The sequence below is a fragment of the Sceloporus undulatus genome, chromosome 6 (assembly GCF_019175285.1).
Source record: "Sceloporus undulatus isolate JIND9_A2432 ecotype Alabama chromosome 6, SceUnd_v1.1, whole genome shotgun sequence".
Taxonomy (NCBI): domain Eukaryota; kingdom Metazoa; phylum Chordata; class Lepidosauria; order Squamata; family Phrynosomatidae; genus Sceloporus; species Sceloporus undulatus.
The window spans coordinates 21,848,852-21,871,734 of NC_056527.1; the positions used below are offsets into that span (position 1 = coordinate 21,848,852).

General features: G+C 42.5%; 1 protein-coding gene across 2 annotated transcripts in view; it reads left to right on the forward strand.

The window, feature by feature from the left end:
- Nucleotides 1–1,414: 1,414 nt before the first annotated feature.
- The window catches only part of MKX (mohawk homeobox), a 77,510-nt gene continuing 56,041 nt past the window's right edge, over nucleotides 1,415–22,883 (forward strand). For both annotated transcript variants that reach the window (XM_042475488.1, XM_042475490.1), the window contains exons 1-3: nucleotides 1,415–1,687; nucleotides 7,093–7,431; nucleotides 15,883–16,042. In XM_042475488.1, coding sequence (XP_042331422.1) covers nucleotides 7,256–7,431; nucleotides 15,883–16,042 — 336 coding nt within the window. In that variant the 5' untranslated portion in view covers nucleotides 1,415–1,687; nucleotides 7,093–7,255. The remainder of the gene's footprint in view (nucleotides 1,688–7,092; nucleotides 7,432–15,882; nucleotides 16,043–22,883) is intronic.

The following is a 22,883-nucleotide window of genomic DNA, read 5'->3' on the forward strand; positions in this document are numbered from 1 at the left end:
CACACACACATAATCTCACCACTGTCTTCATAAGGAACATAGGTGATGCAGTGGCACATTTAATACGGATGGGCTATAGATTATGAATTGCTAATCTATGACTTGAAGGCACTCCACTCTGCTCTGGGCCCACAGCAAACCCCAACTCCCAGAATTCCATAGCCTTGAGCCAGAAAGAGTTAAAGCGGTGCCAAACCAGGTTATTTCTCCAGTGTGGATGCAGCCTTTGCAGACCAAATCCACCAGGGATCTCTTACACCTTAAAGAACCGAATTAGGATGGGTGTCTCCTTTTTTTCTTTTTATGTTATGAGTCTGGATCAAGGCTTCCTCTGAGAGGAAGGAGCTGGTTCTGTCCGGGGAGCCTCCCTTGGAGACTGTTCGGGCCTCGATTTGAAAATGCATTTTGATCGCTGAGCTCAAACCAAGGATGTTGGTTGATCCTGAGGTGCATCTATGAAGCTCCCAGAAGGAAGGATGGATGGAAGGAAGGAAGGAAGGAAGGGGAAGGGGAAGGGAAGGCGGCTCAGTCTGGCCTCGATCCTGCTGTCTCCATCTCTTCTAAGAAGATCCCAGAAAGAAAGAAGGAGAGAGAGAGAGATCAGTCTGGCCTCGATCCTGCTGTCTCCTCCATCTTCATCTTCCTCCTCTTCCTCTAAAAAGCTCCCACAAAGAATAAAAGGAAGGAAGGAAGAAAGGAAGCTCAGTCTGGCTTCGCGCCTACCATCTCCTCCATCCTCATCTCCATCTCTATCTCCGTCTTCATTTCCCTGCTTCTCCTCTAAGAACCTCTTAGAAAGAAGGAAGGAAGGAAGGAAGGGGAAGGGAGGGAGGAAGAAGGAAGGAAGGAAGGAAGGAAGAAGGAAGAAAGAAAGTCAGGAAGAGGGAGGGAGGGAGGGAGGGAGGGAGGGAGGGAGGGAGGGAGGGAGGGAAGGAAGTGAAACCAGGAAGAAGGAAGGCAAGCAGGCAGGAAGAAGGAAGGAAGGAAGAAGGAAGGAAGGAAGGGAAGAAGGGAAACCAGGAAGAAGGAAGGAAGGCAGAAGGAAGGAAGGAAGGGAAGAAGGGAAACCAGGAAGAAGGAAGAAAGGCAGGAAGAAGGAAGGAAAGAAGGGAGGAAGGAAGGAAGGGAGGAAGGGAGGGACGGAGGGAAGGTGGGAGGAAGGAAAACCAGGAAGAAGGGAGCAATGCAGGCAGGAAGAAGGAAGGAAGGAAGGAAGGAAGGAAGGGAAACCAGGAAGAAAGAAGGGAGGGAGGGAGGAAGGAAAGAAAGAAGAAGGGAGGGAGGAAGGACGGGAACTGCTGTGTCCTGGATGCTCCTGCCTCCTCCTCCTCCTCCTCCTCCTGCTGCTGCTGCTGCTGCTGCTGCTGCTCTGCTCCGGGTCGCTCTTTGACAGACCCTCCAGGCGGGCTCTTCCCGGCCCGGGAAGCTGGATAGGGCAAGGGGAGGATGTTGGGAGGCCGGGCGGCCCAGAGAGGAAACATGAGGAGGCGCCGCCATCCACGTTCCGGGGCCTGGGGGCTCTGGCCCGGGCAATAAAGGGCGGAGCGGCGGCGGAGGCCAGGGCTGTGTCTGAGGAGGGTCCACCAGAGAGAGAGAGAGAGAGAGAGAGAAGGAAGGAAGGGGAGCTGGGATGGGAGTGGGACTGGAAGCCCAGCGGAGACCCCCGGGACCCGCCGCCTCCCGCCAGGTAAAGCCACCCCACGTTTAGGTCAGAGTTGGCGTTGCGTCCGCACTGGAAGAATAACCCGCTTTGGTCCCTCTTGAGCCGCCGTGGCTCCCTGCTATGGAGTTCTGGAGCCACAACCAACGACCATTCCCAGAATTCCATAGCAGGGAGCCAAGGCAGCTCAAGAGGGACCAAAGCGGGTTATTCCTCCAGTGCGGACACAGCGTTTCCAACCCGGAGTTTTTGCCTTTTGTGCTGTGCTGCAAACGTGTGAATGCAACACACCACTTTTGTTGGTTGTTGTTGTTGTTGTTGCTGCTGTTGTGTGCTTCCAAGTCGTTTCCGTAAAACCGGGTTATCTCTCCAGTGCATCAACATTGCAGAAATAATCCGGTTTGAGCTTCCACTTGAACTGCGCTGCCTCGATGCTATGGAATTCTGGGCATGGTGGTCCCCAGAATCCCACAGCACTGCGCCAGGGCAGTCAAAGCGGTGTCAAAACGGATTAAAGCCCCTCCTCAAAGGGAAAGAATCCACTTCGGCACCGCTTTAAGTGCTGTGCAAGTCTGGGCGACTGCAGTTTGGTCTGACAGAGAAGGCTAAACGCCTGGAGAAGACTACAAATCCCAGGATTCCACAGCATGGAGCCACGGGTCTTAAAGCTGGATTATTTCTGCAATGCGGGGGAAAACAACAAAAACATCCCTCTTCTCTCTGCGATCCACAGCGATTCCGTCCAAAGGGACCGAGGTCCAAAACACATCGAAATGATCCGCTTTGAGAGCGCTTTAAAGTGCCCTAGGGAATTCTGGGAAGGGTCGTGACGGAGACCAACGCTATAGCCGTGTTTGTCAGCAGAAGCGGAGATCTTGTCGCCCCTTTGAGACTCCTCACTGGAGGAAAGACTTGAGTCTCCTTCCTCAGAGGCATGGCTTTGGGGGACAGTTCGCCTTCTGGGGCCACAAGAGAACTAGAATTCCCAGGATTCCCCAGCACTCAGCCAGGCCAGGTCTCAAAGGGACTGTTTCGGCAAAGAGAGAAGCGGAAGGGACCGGCTGCATCCAAAGGCAAGCGCAGGATCGGAAGGAAGGAAGGAAGGAAGACAGAAGGAAGGAGGGATGACAAAAGGAAGGAAGGAAGATAGAAGGAAGGAAGGAAGGAGGACAGAAGGAAGGAATGAAAGAAGGAGGACAGAAGGAAAGAGGGATGACAAAAGGAAGGAAGGAAGATAGAAGGAAGGAAGGAAGGAAGACAGACGGAAGCGAGGAAGGAAGGATGACAAAAGGAAGGGAGGGAGGGAGGCAGAACGAAGGAAGGAGGACAGAAGGAAGAAAAGGAAGAAAGAAGGAAGGAAGATAAAAGCAAGGAAGACAGAAGGATGAAAAGGAAGGAAGGAAAGAAGGCAGGCAGGCAGGCAGGCGAGGAGGGAGTTGGGAGACGCGTGGCTTGGGGACCCCACTACCCTCCAGTGCCCTTCCCAGGGTGTGTGTGTGTGTGTGTGTGTCTGGGGTGTGAGTGTGTTGGGGACCCCGTCCGCCCCTCCTTGGTCCTCCTGGGCCCTGGTCCAAGGAGCCGAGTCTGGCCGGGCGACCTCTGGCAAATATTGACCGAAGAGGCTGCTGCGCTGGCCTTCAGGCGGATGCGCTTCTGGAGGGACCCAAAAGAGGAGGAGGAAGGAGGCAGGAAGGAAGGAAGGAAGGAAACCCAGGGGAAAGTCATAACAACAACAACAACAACAACAACAACATTTATTTATTTATTTATTTTTATCCCGCCTTTCTCCCAAAGTGGGACCCAAGGCGGCTAACAACATATATAAAACACATCAAAACTAATAATAATAATAATAATAATATATTTATTTTTATCCCACCTTTAATCACATTAAAACAACAATTTATTATTATTATTATTATTATTATTATTAAATGTTGTTTTAATTTAGCCGCCTTGGGTCCCACTTCGGGAGAAAGAAGGGATAAAAATAAAATAAATAAATAAATAAAACGATGATGATGATGATGATGATGATGATGATGATGATGATGATGATGATGATGATGATGATGATGATGATTAGAGGGGACTGGAAACGAAACACACCTCCTTTGGGTAGGAGGGAGGCTCCGTGGCTCCCTTGCTGGTGGGCTGGATCCTACCTGGCGTGTGGATGTGTGTACACGTGTCTTCAAGTCTCTTTATTTATGTATTTACGTATTTATTTACTGTATTTGTACCCGGCTCTTCAGCCCTAACTAAAGGCTCCCAGAGCGGCTTAGAGGGAGTTATAGAGGGCTTTGATTAGACAAGGGATAGTCAAAAGTGGCTTTTGCCAGTTAGTACTGTATTGGTTATTATTATTTCTTTTGGGTAGGGAGGTACTCAAAGCTGCTAGGCAGGTTGTTATTATTTATTATTAGTAGTAATTTTGCTTACTTGCAGGCTGCCTCCGCACTGCAGAATTAACCCGGTTTGACCCCGGTTTAACTGTCCTGGCTCAATGCTGGGGAGTTCTGGACAGTGCAGTTTCCCTCTCTGTCGGAGAGCTCTGCTGCCACAATGAACTACAATTCCCAGGATTCCCTAGCACTGAGCCAGGGCAGTTAAAGCCGTCTCACACTGGATTATTCCTGCAGTGTGTTTTGGACCATAGTTTCTCCATCTACACTATTATTTCTCCTATTATTACAATTATTATTACAATTGTTACTATTACTATATTATGTATATATGTATTTCTTTGCATCCCGCTTTTCTTGCAAAATTGGGACTCAAAACTGTGCTTAAAACAGTATAAAAAGCACAGTGCTTTTCCTTATCAAAGTGACAACCGTTTCATTCCAGTTTCATTCCAGTTCCATGGTCACTTCTGTACGCTTTTGACAACTGGGCTCTTCTTACTGGGGCTGCATCCACGCTGCAGAAATAATCCGGTTTGAGCCCACTTTAACTGCCCTGGCTCAATGCTAGGGAATTCTGGGAACTGTAGTTTTGTGAGCCATTGAACCTTCTCTGCCAGAGAGCTCTGGGAACGACAATTCCCAGATATAGCCGCGCTAGTCTCTTGTATCAGTATGACATTATACATGCATTTGTTAAATGTGTTGGCCATTTAACAAATGCAGACAAAAACCCACCAGGGATACCTTTTATTGGCCAACCGAAATGCACAATATACTGGTTGCAAGCTTTCGAAGCTCCAGGGGCTTCTTCATCAGGCAAGACGACATTATGCTGCAGGCGCTGCTTAATAAATGGACAAATATTTATACGGTTTCATGTAGTCTCCAGCTGCTTCCCTGGATTTCAAGGGCTGCTCCCTGCTTTCGACCTCTTTACTAAAAAGTGTGTGTGTGTGGGAAACAGCAAAACAGGAGACCCAACCAAGTTGGTAGCTGTCACACTACTATTGTTTTGTGGGAATGGGACCGAGAATGTGTATGCACACCCCACAGTTATCGCAGCAGCCCAATGCCCTTTTAACTGCATTGGCTCCATCCCTGGGATTTGCAGTTCCACAACCCGGTTGCAGAGGTCCATTGACCAGAACTACAGTTCCCAAGGAGCCCAAGAATGTGTTTCATTCTGTAAACGTTATTTGGGACTCAAAGGATGATGGGAGTTGCAGTTCAACACCCTCTGGACGACTGCACATACTATATATGATATTTTGCAAAAGGATCTTGCAGCACCTTGACTAAGGACTTTATCACACATGAGGAATTTCTCTTAATTTTGAATGAAAAGAAAGTGGGGCCAGAACACATTTACATGAATTCGCTAGTTCAGCAAATTTACATGAATGCGAATTGCGTTTGACTGGCTTCCCATTGCCCAAAAATAGCATGCCATTGCCCGAAGTTGCGTGTGGTTGTCTATCACGCAATAACATGAAACACCATGATTGCATTCGGATTGCCATTGGATTATACTCCCAATTTCCCTTGTCTGATAACGTCCTAACTGAAAGAAAGAAGTTGGTAGCAGGAGCGTTGGACTCTGACTCTAGAGACCAGGGTTCGAATCCCCGCTCGGCCATGGAAACCCACTGGGACAAGTCACACTCTCTCAGCCTCAGAGGATGGCAATGGCAAGCCCACTCCGAAGGACCTTGCCAAGAAAACCCCATGATCAATTCTCCTTAGGGTGGCCATAAGTCAGAGATGACTTGAAGGCACACAACAACAACAGTGTGGAGTAATGGTTTGAGACCAGCATTCACTCTAGAGACCAGCATTCACTTCTCCGTCCAGCCATGAAACCCACTGGGTGACCTTGGGCAACAAGTCACACTCTCTCAGCCTCAGAGGATGGCCATGGCAAACCCCCTCCAGAAAAAATTGCCAATAAAACCCTGTGATAGGTTCGCCTTGGTTATTGTTGTTGTTGTTGTTGTTGTGTGCCTTCAAGTCATTTACGACCCATGGCAACCCTATCATGGTGTTTCCTTGACAAGTTTCTTCAAAAAGGGTTTGTCAGTGCTATCCTCTGAGGCTGAGAAAGTGTGACTTGCCAAAGGTCAACTAGTGGGATGACCAAGCTGGGATTCAAACCCTGGTCTCCAGAGTCATAGTCCAACACTCAAACCATGCTGGTTTTTCTTGGCGGGATTTGCTTAGAGGAGGTTTGCCATTGCCTTCCCCTGAGGCTGAGAGCATGTGACTTGCCCAGGATCACCCAGTGGGTTTCATGGCTGAGCCGAGAATCAAACCCTTGTCTCCAGAATCATAGAATCCTAGAGTTGGAAGAGACCTCAAGGGCCATCCAGTCCAACCCCTGCCATGCAGGAACTCTCAATCAATGCACCACTGACAGATGGCCATCCAGCCTCTGCTTAAAAACCCCCAAGGAAGGAGACTCCACTACACTTCGAGGGTGTTTCTTCCACTGTCAAACAGCTCTTACTGTCAGGAAGTTCCTCCTAATGTTGAGGTGGAATCTCCTTTCCTGTAGTTTGAACACATTGCTCTGGGTCTTATTCCCTGGAGCAGCCCTCCTCACCATGACACCCCTTCAAATACTCAAACAGGGCTATTATACCACCTCTTAACCATTAGACTTAAGTAGACTTTAGTCTTGTAAAGCTCCTGCTGCCAACTTCTTCCTTCGAGTGAGTCTTACAGCTGCTACAAGATCTCTCTGCAGACTGCTTCCACAGTGATCCGGCTAGATCTTGGAAGGCTCTCCCCACAAGGCATGGTCTCCAGTCATGGTCCAACCCCAAAACCACTCTGCCACACTGGCATCATAAGTCAGAAATGCCTTGAAGGCACACACACAAGAACAGCAAAGGAGCTGCCTCTTCGCCTGGACCTCTCCCCCTGCCTTTCCCCATGCCTCCGCCTTGGTGGGCAGGCGCTTGGTTGGGCTCAGTCTGAGCATCAGCAATGTCACTCCTGATCTGAGGGTGCTTTTCTTTCTTCCAGAGCCCATCCAGTCCTGCTGGCTGCTGGTGCTGAAGCTCAGCCTCTTTCCTCTCCACTGAGCAGAGCAAGAGATTTGGGAAAGAGACAGAAGAGAGACACAGAGAGAGCCTCCTCTCCGCAGCCCCTCCTGGGCTCTTGCTGGGCATCCACCATCGCCACCATCATGAACACCATCGTCTTCAACAAGCTCAGCAACCAAGTACTCTTCGAGGACAACGCCAAGGAGAGAGACACCAGGCCTTATGGGGGGGTCTTGGAGGTCTCCCCCCACCCAGAGGTCCTCATCCCAGACAGCCCATCCATGAAGGACAACCTCAGCCTTCGACACAGGAGGACAGGGTAAGAAGTCAGCCCATCACACCTTGGTTGCCGGAGGCGGGGGGGGGGGGGGGGGGGGGGGGGGGGAAGGTGACAGTTTTGAGGAACTGATCTTCTTGGGAGGATGACAGCTCCCAGCATCCCCTGTCCAGCCTGGCCAAAATGAGCCAGCCCTTGTGGGAAGAATAGGATTATTATGATTTTTTTGAAGTGGGTGCATGGGAATTTGGTTGGGCTCCAAAATTCCAATTTTTGGAATTTCATGCAGACTGGGAGATTTGAGAAGTCCCAGTTTTTTGGAACTGGGACTTCTTGAATCTTCCAGTCAGCATGAAATTCCAAAAAGTCTTTCCCCCCCCCCAAGTTTTGAATGGGATAAAGGGGGACATGACTTGGGTAGCATCGTGACTCCATGTGTTACATTTCTTTTCTTGTTGAGGAATGCATTAATGCATTGCAAATGTCATTTCTTTCTCTGGGATAGGTTTCTCCACAGCTTGGTTACTTGAACTGTCTGCTCCCAGCCTCCCAGCCTCCTTCGATTAGTCAGAATTAATCCCCCTTAAATAGAACTTGATTTCCATTTGTGTTTTAAGATTGTCCTCACTCTTACAAAGATGCAAATCCCACTGCGGCATTCAGTGAAGCTCACTTCCATGAATATTTTAGGAAGGACTGTAAAGTCAGCTTTGTGAATCAATGGACAGGACTGGAGTCCCACATTGTTTTCACAGTCAATTGTACTGAACTTGATGCTGTGTTTAAAAAAAGAAATCTATTGCTGGCTATACATAGGGTGAATGTGAAAGAGAAAGAAGTGAGAGGTTGCAGTCCTTTACACACTTAACCAAGAGTAAACCCTATTGAACTGAACTAGGTGCACATAATAATTGAATATTACTTCAGTTACACTATATGCCTACTCAGATGTAAGTCAAATTCAGTTCAAAGGGCTTATTCCTGGTTAAGTGTGTAAAGCACACACTTAACCAGACCAGAAGTGGTTACTATAAATAGTAACAACACTTTTGTGATATCCATTAAAACCAACAAACTCTGTGTTAGCCAGCTCAGAATTACTGTTGGCTTGTAATTTATTACATTCCTGCTATACAATAATATTGCTTATCATTTTGCTTTACTTAATTCTGAAACAGTGCCTTAATCTCAGTATTGTCAAAGTAATTGGAAAACCATCTTAGAAGTGTTTTTCTTTTAAAAAAAAATAACTGCAAATTTATTAAAGCTAGCCATTTCCTATGAAGAGGTTATATTAACAAATTCATCTTATATTAATTGCTGCGGCATCGATTGGGACACAAAGTGCTTTAAATGTTGGACCTGATCCATATGTTTAATCCACTAAATTATATATCCCTACAACAAAAACTGTTCTGTCTGTTAAGAAACAGGCAGAAAGTGTGAGTGGAGGAAGATGCTATATTGTCCATTCAACAAGATTGTTCTAGCCATCTTCCTTTGCAAGTCATTTCCAATGAGATAAAATGAGACAGACCAAAGAGAAAAAACATGCATTAAGCCAGGCTATGCATCTGTAACAAGTTGGTAAATAATGTAATTATGATAAGGGGCTTAAGGGACCTTCATAATGCAACAAACTGGGAGGGGGGCAATTAATTCTTATTGCTGAATTGCCAGTGCATCTTAATAGGCATTTCAGGTTGGCAAGATGATAATTCTGTTTCACCAAGATGTTATTACCAGCTGATTCATACAGAATTAGATTTCAAACAAACTAGTAAAAGGCAAGAAGCCCATGAGACTAGAGAAAAAGGTGAGAAATGGTGGTGGACTGGAAGTAGCAGGAGATGCGGCATGAGAGCAGCACCTTCTGGAAAAAATGTAGTATTACAATATCTTTAACGTGTTTTTTTGAAGAACATGACATGACCACCTCAGGCAGGTAGGAAGCCTGTGCCCTCCAGGTATCTTGAATTAGAACTCCTATCAGCCCCAGTCAGCATAGCCAATGGCCAGAGACAGTGTGTACTGTTGTCCTGTATGAAACATCTGAATATATCACAAGATAGCAAAATGAAACGAGGACAGTTCTGGCATGTAAGACACAATCTATTGGTGAGGGTTTCCCCCCTATCAATAGTCCAATTGAAATCAGCAGGAACTGTCTTTGAGTAGCCATCAGGTATATCATGAGGACTTAGGTGTGACAGAATTTCCAGATGTATTTTGTCTCAGCTTATGAGGGATGTAAATCTTTGCCTATTTCATCCATGCACACAAGGAGAAATAATTGCCGTAGTTTTTCCTCCCTGTTCTCGCAGATATTTTTTGCACAGTATTTCGCCCTGTATGTGCATATTCCAAAGTGCTCCAGAGAATTATTTGTCACACAAAAATGTGTAGTTTTTCTGCACAAAACCACATTGTTGTTGTTTTGAAAAGGGGTTTAAAAAAACGTTTTTTGTGCCGAAAACATATTTTCTGTAATGTAATGTAAAGTAATTATGTAATGTAATACTGTAATACATTTGTATTTGTATAATACATTTGTACAATAATTGCATAGATATTTGTATAACATCTGTATCATATATTTGTAACGTAATGATATATGGTTTTGTATGTAATAATTGCCTGGAGCACTTTGGGTTGTGTGAATAACAGGGAAAAAACTGCTTGAAAGTATCACTGCTGTGTTGCTTTTCCCAGTGACATTTCTCAAGCATTTCTCTTACTCCCTAAAAAGCTGTTCCCAGGATCCCCTAGAATGGAACCATGACAGTTAAATTATACATATTATAATATACAGCATATTAAAGTGGAACAACAGCATTATCATTGTATAATGTGAGGGGGATCCAGGTTGTACAGGACTTTTGTGCAGTCAGTTGTTTAGGATACTATGGTGGCAGTCTTATGCCACTGTTCTATGTGCGTGTGCCTTTGTGTTGACTTATGGTGACTACATTAATTTCATAGGTTTTTCATAGGCAAAGAATAATCAGAGGTGGTTTGCCAGTTCCATCCTCTGAAATACAGCCTATTGCTCCTGTATTTATTCGTGGTCTCCCATCCCAGTACTAACCAGGGCTGGCCAGGCTTAGTTTCCAAGATCAGATAGGATCTGGTATTTAGGCCTGTCACTTATCTTGGTGTAAATCTCATCGAACTCAGTGGTACTACCTTTCTGTTGAAGGAAAGACTGTAGGAAGTCCTATTTCTCTGGAAAAACCAGAGGAAAATATGAGAATAGATTGTGGACATCTTCTGTTGAGTGGACTTCTGTTGGGCCGTCTGTTGTTGTAGGAATGTGCAAGCATTCCATCAGAAAAACCTTTTCCTTTGCCTGGTGAAGAGTCCACTGCCTTACTCCTTATCTGCTAGGAGATAGCACGTTGCCCATCACATGTGCTTAGCATATTAATTACATGTCATCACTGAATTGTCTGGAAAGGGCCAATTTAATTCCACCCAAGATTGGACTGATTTTGATGCACAAATCTTTCTTCATGAGCAGAAGGGTTGTGCTGTCGTGGCATCCAGACCATAAACAGATGTGAGCCTGGGAGGTGAGTGATTGCCACAATTTTTCAAATACTCAAGTGTTCAGGCTGTTTGATATCAAAACAAGGTGGACTTGGATCGTGTTATATTGCTTTAATGTCTGTTCCAATCAGAGGTTAGGAAAGGTACTTTTTTGTACTACAATTAATGGAATCCCTCTGCTGCAGGATTCTGGGAGTTGTGGGCAAAGTGTAACTTTTCCAAACTCTGGTTGTAAGAGACAGTTTGTGTTGGAGCACTGACTGGGAACTTGACATGGCGCTATTTTCAAACACTTTAGCAGTCCCTTATACATAGAAACTTTCCAGACTATTGCAAGTTACTCCCATACTAGCATTACAGGGGATTTGTCAGAGTTTGAGTTAACGCTTGGGTAATGAATTCATTGCTGGGTCTCATGTACACTTTGTATGAGCCACATGTAGTTTAATCCACATAAATGTGTCTTCATGTGTAATGCATACTCTACAACATTTTACAGATGAAAACTGGGATGCACATGGCCAAGCAACATCAGTGTGGTGGTCATGATGGCACAAATTGGTAGTGAAGAAAAACAGACAATCAAGGAGAGGCTGCAGCAGTTTACTTTTGCCCTAGCTGACTGGGAAGGGCAAGATCCTTCCTATTCTCTCCTTCTTTCCTGCTGAATTAACTGAGTACAAACTACTTTTCCACACTGAACTCAGTTTGCAGCAGGTGAAATAAGACAAAAGAAGAAAGTGGGAAGAGGAGAGAGAAACTGAGATGTTTTAAAAGTGTGAATGGCAGAGGTTTAATCAGGATTGCCCTTGCCAAGTCAGGACGTTTGGAGGGTAAGGCTTAAGGTGCTGGCTTTCTAAAAATGCAAAGAGCAATAGCTTGGGGGATGGGTGCAAAAAGGGATTGTTGTCCATCTTATTTATATACTGCCTTTCCCCGAGAAATGGGACTCAAGACAGATTACAAATTAAAATGAGTACAATGTAGTTAGAAATATTCAAAAGTTCAATTATCAGAATCACGGCTAGTGTGGAGGAGGAATTTAAAACTTTCACTTTCCCTGATGCAGTCTTGAAAACAACTCCTCTGAATTTGATAGTTGCATTGGGAAGAAATGCTCTGCTATTGCAAAACACCATTAAGAATTAGTAGTAATCGTTCCAAACCACTTAATCCAGGACAGAGTTTTTTAAAAAAACAGTTTGTTCTTCTTACTCATTGTCATGTTCATAACGTAATACACTATTGTTATTTGCTGCAGTGTTGAAAAAGTAACTTGTTGCACCACGGATCACATTTTTAGTGTTTTTTTTTAAAGTTTAGGATTGATAGCATGAATAGCATAAAATTTGAAATTCCTATCAAAATGCCTTAAAATGCCTTTTAAAAGTAACTTTGAATAGTAAATAAAATACATTGCTCATGGCACACCTAAAATGACTTTTATCCCACTTATTGCATTGCTTTTGAGATTTCACTTCATTATAAAAAAAATTATAAAAAGTTGTTATGCTTGTTAGAATTAATTACAAGTAATATCTTTATGTTGCTTCCAAGCTTTGGTCCTGAAAGTGTTCAGCAGACCTGTGATATGGCTCATCTGCTAAATTTGCAGTGATCTGGCCTTGAGCAGGGATTGGATGGAAACTTGCTTAAGAATCCTATATCAGCTTCTTCTGCAAGATTCAGAAAACAGAAGTACAATAAATACAGCCAGTAAATGGGAATTAGTGCCAGCACTGGTATTTATTTTAAATAGTGCACTTACATCTTGCCTGTCCATTTTGTTTAGTTTTAGTTTCGTTTGGCTTAATTTCTAAGCCACTTTTCCACATTGGGCCATGCTTGCAGTAGCTCATAATAAACTATGGAAGTGAAGGTGTTGTAAATTTACGGGAGCGACAATTACCAAGTTTCCCCACAAGATATTGATCAGACACAGACAGCCATATAGCTTTGGCAATATGGTTGTGTGTCTTGTCCCTTAAAATCATATTCTGGATTTCACACCTTTCCAAGGAGGTGCATTTGAAAACAGATGTTGTGCATTGGTTCTTCTTATGCCTGAAAAGTATCAAACAAGGGGTACGATCTGTGAATGAACATTTGAAGAAAAAACACTGAACATACCACTGCTCTTACTACTTGAACAGATGCCTGGCACAATATTTGTACATTTTATATCCTGTCTTTCCTCCAAGAAAACCAAGGTGGCATACACTGTGATCCTCCCCCTTCAGCCCCAGTTTTTAAAATCCTCATAATAACACTGTGAAGTAAGTAATGCTGAGAGATAGTGACTAAGAACCTTATTGCATGACAAAAGTAAGCCAAAACACAGCGAGAGACAAATGGCTTTCTGCTTACCTCTCTACATGTCTCAAAACACTTCCCTTTTCTTTCCAAGAGAGACAGTCATAAAAGCGTATCTTTTGTCATGCTGGAAAAATCTATTTGGCAAAAGGCATGCTTTATGACCATCTCCCTCTGGAATGGAAATGCTACAACGTTATGCGGAGAGACAAGCAGAAAGCTGTTTTTCTCTTGATGCGTGTCAGCTTACTTTTGTCATGCAATAAATCTAAGATCACCCAGTAAGTTTCATGGTCAAATGGACTTTAAATCCATGTCACCCCAGTCCTACTTTTGCACTTGAACCAGGTCACAGCACTGACTCATATCTTGCAACCTGACTGGGATGCCATGGGTCTGTACTACCATTCATTGGTGCTTACTGCTAAGGGTGCATAATGTGAGGTTGAAGCTAGTCAGTGGGAGGCAGATTTGAAATGGAAGGGATAATATGTGGGAGTTCATTGTGTCTTCTCTACTCCTTATTCTGGCTACAGCCTTATCCAACCAAAGCTTTCCCATCTCCTCCAAAAATGTATTATTGGGGAATCCCCCCTTCATTTCCACAGGCCAAGCCTACATGAAGGAAGAGGCTAATAGTCAAGTACCAAATGTTTTCTGTTACCAAATGCTGTTTTGTATGCCTTTAAAAAAATGCTTTCAAGGACAAGCAGTGTTTCAACAGCTTTTAATACAGGAGGGAAGGCCGCTTGCTTTCCTAAGAAGTTTGGAGTCTATGAGCAGGCTCCAGAACTGCAATACGGTTCACGTTTATTGAAACCTACACACTTGGCAGGTTCTTTGCCTCACGTCCCTAAGCTATGGCCTTGAGTTTTTGTTTGCTTATTTGTTTGCTTCTTGTGGTGTTATTTTGATGAATATGTAGATGTCTCTTGATGTTGTTATGGTTAGTCTGGATAACTTTCCAATTCAGGCCAGAAAAAAAGTAAATGAATGGAGATATGCCAAGTCGCTCTTTGCTTGTTTGATGTAGTCCACAAGCACATTTCTTTGCACAACCCAGAGAAATGATTATCTGTTGTTTGTACATCTGTACTCTCTCCTATGCCTTGTACTTTTTTTTTTGAAAGATGATACACATTAGCTTCTCAGATATTCCATCAAGTCTTTGTAGAAAGCAGAGGTAGGAACACTTTGACTCCCTAGATGTCTTGAACTTCAGCTCCTAGAACTCCTTGTATCTATGGGCATTATAGTCCAAAAGATCTAGAGAACCAAATGTCCCCTCTCTCAGTACATATTGGTTTCATGCCCTGATATTCTGCAACATATATCTGGCAAAGAGGGAAATCTTGGACCAAACAGACTTTTACTCCAATGCACAGTAGTTTTTATTTACAGTATGTTTCTGACTGTTGCTGATAATAGTGGACAGTAATGAGAACATATTAAAGCTACGAGCATTAATGGACATATTAGTCAATGTAAGACTGAAAGAATATTCAAAAATATTTGGGAAATGGTTGGAAATACGTTTTTTGAATGTTGAGAAACCCTGACAAGAAGAATCCTGGATGGATAAGAATTGTCATAGTTTGAGAATTACGAGATTCTGTGTAAAAATTCAAATGTGGTTCTTTTTGTACAGAAAACAGCATTTTATGCACAGAAAAAGCCATTTCCTTTGCAGAAAATGCTGTATTAGGTGCAAGACCATTAAGTATGAATTTTGAGCAGAACAAATCCCAACTTACAAATTAACTTTGAAAACAGTGTGTTTTTTGAAGACTTTCATGCAACGGGAAGAAAATAGCTCAAATGATTCATTGTTTGCTTTAAGAAGAAAAGTAGTGAAGTATTAATAAAATATGTGTACACATCTAGATAGGAGTTATTTATATTGAAAACAATTAGATTTACTCCTGAGTAAATACACATAGGATTGCTCTACTTGCCAAGCTTTATTTAGTTGTGGCAAAAATCTGATGAAAGTGATGAAAGTAAGATTAGATTTATCAACTAGCCTTAGTTTCAAGGAGTTACAGCTAACTTCAACTGCATCAACAGCCTAATTAATCCATGGTTCAGACACATTTTGTTGATGTTTTGGGTACTAACATTGAAGTTTTGGGCACTAACATCAAAAATATGAAAAATACTTAACAAAACTGAACAACAAATGTCAGCTTTCATTCAGTTGCATATACGGTAACTCATTTTTCAATATCTATAAAAGTACTAGTGACAATGTTTTTGATAAGACACTGACTTGAAAAGATGGTTTAATAGTTAAAAGACAGATAATTGCTCTATTTAGTCAATGAATAGCTGTAGCTTATAATACACAGGCCATATATGAACTTATCTTTACTTTCACAGTCTGTACATTACAAGGGCATGTATACATATATATAAAAAATATATTGTTTCCTTGTAATTTATAGCAAGTGTTTGGTAAAGTTCTGCCAGAGCTACTACCATGCTGGCTGAAGGAATCTGGGGTTTGTCACCCTATGTAACTTTTCCAAACTCTGCTAGGCCTTCCCTGACCTATGATAGATAGTGATTACAATCCATTCTGGATTAATGGCTGACAGGCTGTTGGGGTATAACTCTGCTTCTGTTTTACAGTACCCGGCAGAACAGTGGGAAAGTGAGACACAAGCGCCAGGCACTGCAGGACATGGCGCGGCCACTAAAACAGTGGCTCTACAAGCACCGAGACAATCCATATCCCACCAAGACAGAGAAGATTTTGTTGGCACTTGGCTCACAGATGACTCTAGTGCAGGTAAGAATTAACTATACTGTATATCTGTTACTCTCTAAAGTCTAACTTGCTTCTTTGTACCACTGGACTGGGTAGCTAACCAGCTGAGTTAGATGTAATTACAGAAGACCTATGCATTTGAAAGTGAAGGCCATCCCAACTCCTCATCCCACTGAAAGCAGGGCGACTGAGTTAAATAGTAAAAGGGAATATAGTGGTGGGTTATTCTATGGCTTCTCTCACTATAATCTTGTCACTCAAACTACTCTTTCCCACTACTACCAAACTTTGATACTGAAACCGAGCTTAGATGAGAGCAAAGTACCTGGGGTGATGGGCTGAGAAAGATGAGTGACAGGGAGTTGCTTCATCCTCACATTACCTTTGCTCTTGAAAAGTCTTGGGGGCAGGTTTTTGAATCCTCCCACAATTTACCTTTGTTGATCTATTATGTGATACTGACCTCTTCCCCTAATATTTTCCCAGCTAAACTGATACTGGAGCCTGGCTGGGGGGGAAAGTGTTTGGGTGATAGATTAGAGGGAGAAATACACATACAAAAGATGAGAGGATTTGGATCCCTTCACCCAAATATTCTTTTTGTTGCTTAATTCTGGGCCCCTGCTTTTTATATTGTTGAATCCTATATTCAGCATATTGACCTACTACTATTAGATATACCATCATCTCTATGGTGGCCACTAGAATATTCCATTCCACCCCTAGGAAGGGAAAAGAAGCAGTGTTCTGTGAATGTTGTTTCAGAAAAAAACTGTCATGAATGTTGATTGCCAAGATAACCTTATTTGTTTGCTCTTTGTGTCCTTTGAAAGTTGTTCTCTACCTGTGTCAAAAAGTAAACACTTTGCTTTATCTGCTTTTGCATCTAAACCCCTAGTACTGCATTAGTATGAAAGAATACTGAGTATCCTTTCTAAAGGGGACTTTTAGAAATGGGTATTGCTGCAATTAAATCAAATCACATTATTCCAGCTCTGAAAATCTGAGGTGGCATTATACTTCCAAATTAAAAAATATAAAATAAGACAAAATCCAGTGATCTTCCTTGTCTGTGTTGAGTGCCTTCAAGTCATTTTTGACTCATCACCACCCAAAGTTGAATTTATCATGCAGTTTTCCCAGCAAGATTTATTCAGAAGAGGCTTACCATTGCCTTGCTCTGAGGCTGAGAGAGTATAACATACCAAAGGTCACCCAGTGGGTTTCCAACCACATTTTCCTGAAGTCCTACTCAGACTACTGCACCATATTGACTCATGGGTTTTGGATTTACTAGAATTACTTTGAGAACAGTGACCTTGTGAAAAAGTTGTATTATGTAGAATGATAGCACAAAGAGAAAAATAAAAGCTCTGGTTTTGCCTTCAAGAAGCATATCTGCTTTAAAACAAGTTACATATGGAGTATAAGTTACATTTGGAAGCACTACCTGGCTCACAAGCAGGGAATGTGCTTCCTGTCCAATTCTGAAACTACAGAAATGCCCTGCGAAAGGCAAAACAGGGCATTTTTTGCCACTGGGGATCCTTGGAAACTCACAGGGAGCTGAAAACAGCTGGATGGTGTATCCAGCCCATGGGACCATGAGTTGCCCATTCCTGTTACAAGGGAAAGCCAAGCAAGAAATACATGGCCATTCTAGGTCAAATCAAGTAATTTAATGCTAGCCTAGTAGTTTGTCTGCAGCGGCTACAAGGAGTGTTGTAATAGAAAAGCTACAGAGAAAATTGAGACTGCTGATAACTCTCAAAAGCAGCTTTCTAAAGCCAGTTTCAAGGGATATCTAAAGTTTTCTTCTCTGATCCTCATGAATGCCTAAGGAATGGTGAGACCACCAAGGTTCATGGCTGTCTTTCTGGAATCTTATCCTGGTGTTGTTTAGCTTCCATTTATTTTAGGCTCTTAGATTTAGAGAGATTTGTCTTGTACTTTGAGAGTTCTAACAGGCCAAATGTTGGGTGGTGGTGGTGGTGGTTGTGTTTTGTTTTTTGAACCTTGCATTTTTAACCTTTTATGGATGTAGGTTCCATAGAAATAAAATGGCATGTTTTATAGATGAATGTTTCCCCTTGATTTGTTGACTTTAGTTTGCTATCTTGTTTAGCTGACAAAAGCATGTGATCCAAAAACAAAATAATAATAATAAAAAAATCCAGATGCTCCTTCCACACTTTGCCCAGAAATGCTGTCACAAGTGTATGAAAACACATCATTCAAGGGAAAGTAAAGAATGAAAATACGGTCCAGATCAGATTATTGATTACAAAGAATCAACCCCCAGGGTCACAAAGGCAGGGCACGACTTCAAAATCACACCTGAGTGACTGTAGAATAAATCCACTGCACCCAAACTGATTCCAACTGACATTTCATGTATTTCTGAGAACTGAGTTGTGTTTTCACATCCATTTAAAAAAGTGTTTTGCATTCCAGATGATCAAACAATGTTGCACGGCTGGCTTTAATCTAACATCATAAAGTGCCAGGGCACTTCTGGAGGAAACCAAAATAAAATGTGTTCTCCTGATTTGTATTTCCTAGTCCTACATTCCTAAAGCTTAGATTGGCCTTCTTCACTTCCTATCATCTTGTCCAATTCCTTAATGCTTTGCAGTGATCTTTTTCCTCGCTTAGCAGAGGATTGGGCAAGTTTGGGGTGCAAAGGGAGCTGCATTACCCGGTCTATAGAAAACCTTGGTAGGCTGCATCCCACCACATATTCCCTCTGCAAAAAAAATAATTTTTTTTACCCTCCAACGCCCTTAGGGCAGTGGTTTCCAAACGTTGGTTCCTAAGCTGTTTTGGACTTCAACTCCCAGAAACCCCAGCCAGTTTAGTCAACAGTCAGGAATCCTGGGAGCAGAAATCCAAAACATCTGGAGGGCCAGAATTTGGGAATCACTACTTAGGGCCCATGGAGGCATTTTTGCTTTGTTTTTAGGATCTCTGGACTGTTTTAGGTCCACTTCCACTGTAAGTCACTTATGGTTTACACCCACTTTTTAAAAAGACCTTTCTTGGGTTTAGAATGGACCAGAGGAGACCCAAAATGTGGTAAAAATTCCCCCATACCCCAGAGGACACTGGGGGCAATTCTTTTGTCCCCTTAGTGTTGGGGGGGGAGGACCAGAAAAATGGTCCTGGGGACTACACACTCCACACCTAGATTAGGCTATCACTGCATTTGAATAATGGTTGCAGTTCAAGTTCTTCTATCAAACCTCTATTATTGCTGGGTTGGGTTTTTTTTTATGTGTGTGTGCTGTTGGCTAACAATTATATGGAGAGGTGCTGGCTAACAAATATATGGACAGTCCTTGCCCACCACCAAAATCTTAGATTAGGCTAGTTTTAAACCAAGGGGTAGCAGCTACAGGGGAACTGGAAGCTATACCAGTCCTGATTTCCCTCCATCTGGACCCAGTGGCAGCTGGTGGCCTCTATGTCAGTGGAGTAGTGAATCCCGACTTGACTTTTGTTTGAACTCTAAAAGTATTGTCCATGTTCCAAAGGCCTAGCTCCCAAATAAGTTCAGGATCTTAGACAGTACCTTTAAAATTCATACTGAATCCTGGATCAGATTCATTACCCCACTACCATCACTACCTAGACCCCCATGGGCCATTCTTACAGTTAATGACAGAACCAGAAATCACCAGAAAGGTCACTTTCAGTTTTGTGAACAGTGGTTTGGAGGACAATGCAAGTTATGGGGGGGGGCATGCCTTGTTTTAGCTGGGAATCATGCCTCTAAAGACTTCTTGACGTACCGTTCTTTTTTCTCCTTTGTGTATATGTGGGTGAGTGTATCTGTATCTGAAGTTAGATATTGTATTAATTTGGGTTTCATTGGAAATGGAATCAATGAAATATTGCAGTTTATATTAGAATGGTTTCAGAAGATAGCGAAATTAAGACTTTCTACTAAACATGTCAAGCGCTGCCTCTCTTTTCTCTCTGCTTAATTACTTCCTCACTATTTTTTTTTCCATTTTATTTTCTCTTGTCTTTGCTAACTGGTTTCTTTTTTAAAACTCTTGATTTAGCTCCATCCACATTACTATATACATAAAAGGCCACTTTTAAGGCATTTACAAAAACATAAAAAATAAAATCTCATAGCAAGTTAGCATTTTGCACTTTCCCTAAACTAGGAAGTTTCAAGTAGCAACTTTCTACAGAAATGGATAGCTATGTGTGTGTATCTGTAAAAAAGAATACAAGGGATGGATGGATTTTTTTTTTAAAAAATCATGTATTTATAGATTAAAGGGACGTAATGGCTTGGTGGTTAAGATGCCAATTCTAATTATTGTAAGGTCAGAAGATTGGCAGTTCGAGGCCCAAGTACTGCATGATGCGGTGAGCTCTTGTCATTAATCCTAGCTTCTGCCAATCTAGAAGTTCAAAAGCATGCAAGCAGATAAATAGGTGCCACTTCGGTGGGAAGGTAACAGTGTTAGGTGCAGTCATGCTGGCCACATGACCATGGAGTCGTCTTTGGACAACGCTGGCTCTTTGGCTTAGTAATGGAGATATGCACTGTGCCCTACAGTTGGTTATGACTAGACATTCATATTAAGGGGAAACCTTACCATTATTTTTAGATTATGAAAAGAAAAGAAAAGGAATGCCTACAAGCAATCAAATACTAATCAACAGAATGGTACCATTCTCTACACTCCTTTTGGAACATCCTAAGGTTTTCCTTTTGCCAGGCAGTAGTAAGAAGATCTTCTCTTTCAACTGGACACATCCCAGCCCTCAAATACTTTCTTTTAACCCAGGAGTGGGGACATTGTCAACCATATGCAAACCCAAGGGTTCCAGCTCCCCCCCAATTGTTTTGTTGTTGTTGTTGTTGTTGTTGTCATCTCAAATGCCCTCTTAGAAGCACAGGGCATTTGTGTCATGTTTTTGTACCAGGGAGGCCTTCTTTGCCAATAGGAAATGAACCAGAGGTTTAAGTCATCCCACTTCATGAAGAAAGTCTAGATCCTTTACCTGGGGAATAGAATCCTGATCAATGGTTGAAGGGATGGGTTTAAATGAATTATTGGTTGGGTAGAAAGGCTAAGGTGTTCTGCAGTTTGCCACTTATTTTTTAGTACCATAAACCCAACTAGGACCCCCTGGCATAAAGAGCTGGCGTGAGAGCAGAGTGATCACCTGCCCACCTGACCAGATGGCAGGCGGCATCACGCCGCATCTTCAGCACAGCGTATACATGCACTGGACCAAAGATGCGGTGAAAAGCTGCCACCGTGACTAGGGTGCCCTTTCTGCAGCACAAAAAACCCTCGCTTTTTGCGGCTTCTTTTTGCGCCATGGAAAGGCCAGACTGGAGCTGCAGCATATAGTTGCCGCAGCCCCAAGCTGGCAAAGAAAGGGGTGGTTGCAGGCTGCTTCAAAAGGGCAGTCTATTGAGCCCCTTCAAGTAACTGGATAAGGTGAGAGGAATAGACTGGAGGTGTCCTGGGTGAATTACAAGGTGGATAAATAGCCAGTAGTGAAAGGCTTTACAAAAGCAGGCTGGGTAACATAAAACATATTGGTTGGCTGCCTATACCCTGTACCACAGGGGCAAGGAACCTCTGGCACTCCAAGTGTTTTGCTTAGCAACTTCCACAGACAATTGGTTTTGTAGGATTTGGGGAAGTTGAAGCTGAACTTGGAATTAGTATTTTCAAAAAGAAAAAAAAAGAAGCCAACAATGTTCTACTTGTTACTTGTTTTTTTCAAGAGTAATTGGCTAATTACTAATTTGTTACATATGAATGCTAAGAGTAATTTGCTAATTTGCTCACAATAATTTGCTAAGTGCTAATTTGTTACACATGAATGCTAATATCATGTTACTCTAGTTTAATTTAGACTTCTAGTTTAATTTAGCTCTTTTATCTTTTAAAAAAGCCCTAACAATGGCCCCAAATCATCCCATAATACTTCTGAAATAAATAGATGTTGTCCTGGATTCTATTGCTTAGTCCCAGCCAGAGAAGAACCATTGAATCAATTGCAGGATAGTGAGTTAATATGAAAATCCTATTGATTCAATGGATCTACTGTATTTGGGGCAAATATTAGGGTATAGGTTATTACTAATGGTGTAAAAAATGGAATAAACATCATTGTCATTAAAATATTCAAAATTAATGAGAAGCAATGAATAATGTTGTTACTTTAAACATACTAGTCCCAAACATTAAGATGAAGTCCAAAATATCTGTAGGTCCAAAGGTTCCCCACTCTTTTCACACACTATATGTTGCCTATTCCTTTGCTGGGAGAATTTTGGATAGAACGTTTTTAAAAAAGAAATTTTAAAGGGCTCCAGGTTTTGAAAGGAAGCTTGGCCAAAGGAACACTTGACCTAAATGGGTTTAGTACTGTGCCTGCTTATACTCACACAACTTCAGCAAAGCTAATGGAACAGTGTGTAGAACATGCTTCTAGCCTCCCGTCTTGCCTTTTTTGCTATAGAGTTAGAAATTTTATATTTCTGAAGCTACAGAACTAGAACAGGAAGCTATATCCATCTAAAACCACAACCTATATTTATCTCTCCAATTAGCCTCCAATTTGGAGGCTAGCAATTTGTCCTGCTAATTTGCAATGAATATGTCATGTTTTGATTTGCACTGCTCCCGTAGGGGTGGATTTATTTTATTTTACATTTGGGTTTAACCATTCCTATGATTTTTTTTTTAAAAGCAGCCTGAACATTCTTTCCACAAGTGGAAATATGAATGGCTTTATTGTTAAATATGAAGTTATTTGCCGTAGTATGACTAATGCCCGGGTTCTGAGCTTCTGAGGATCTTGCTACATTCAGCTTTTT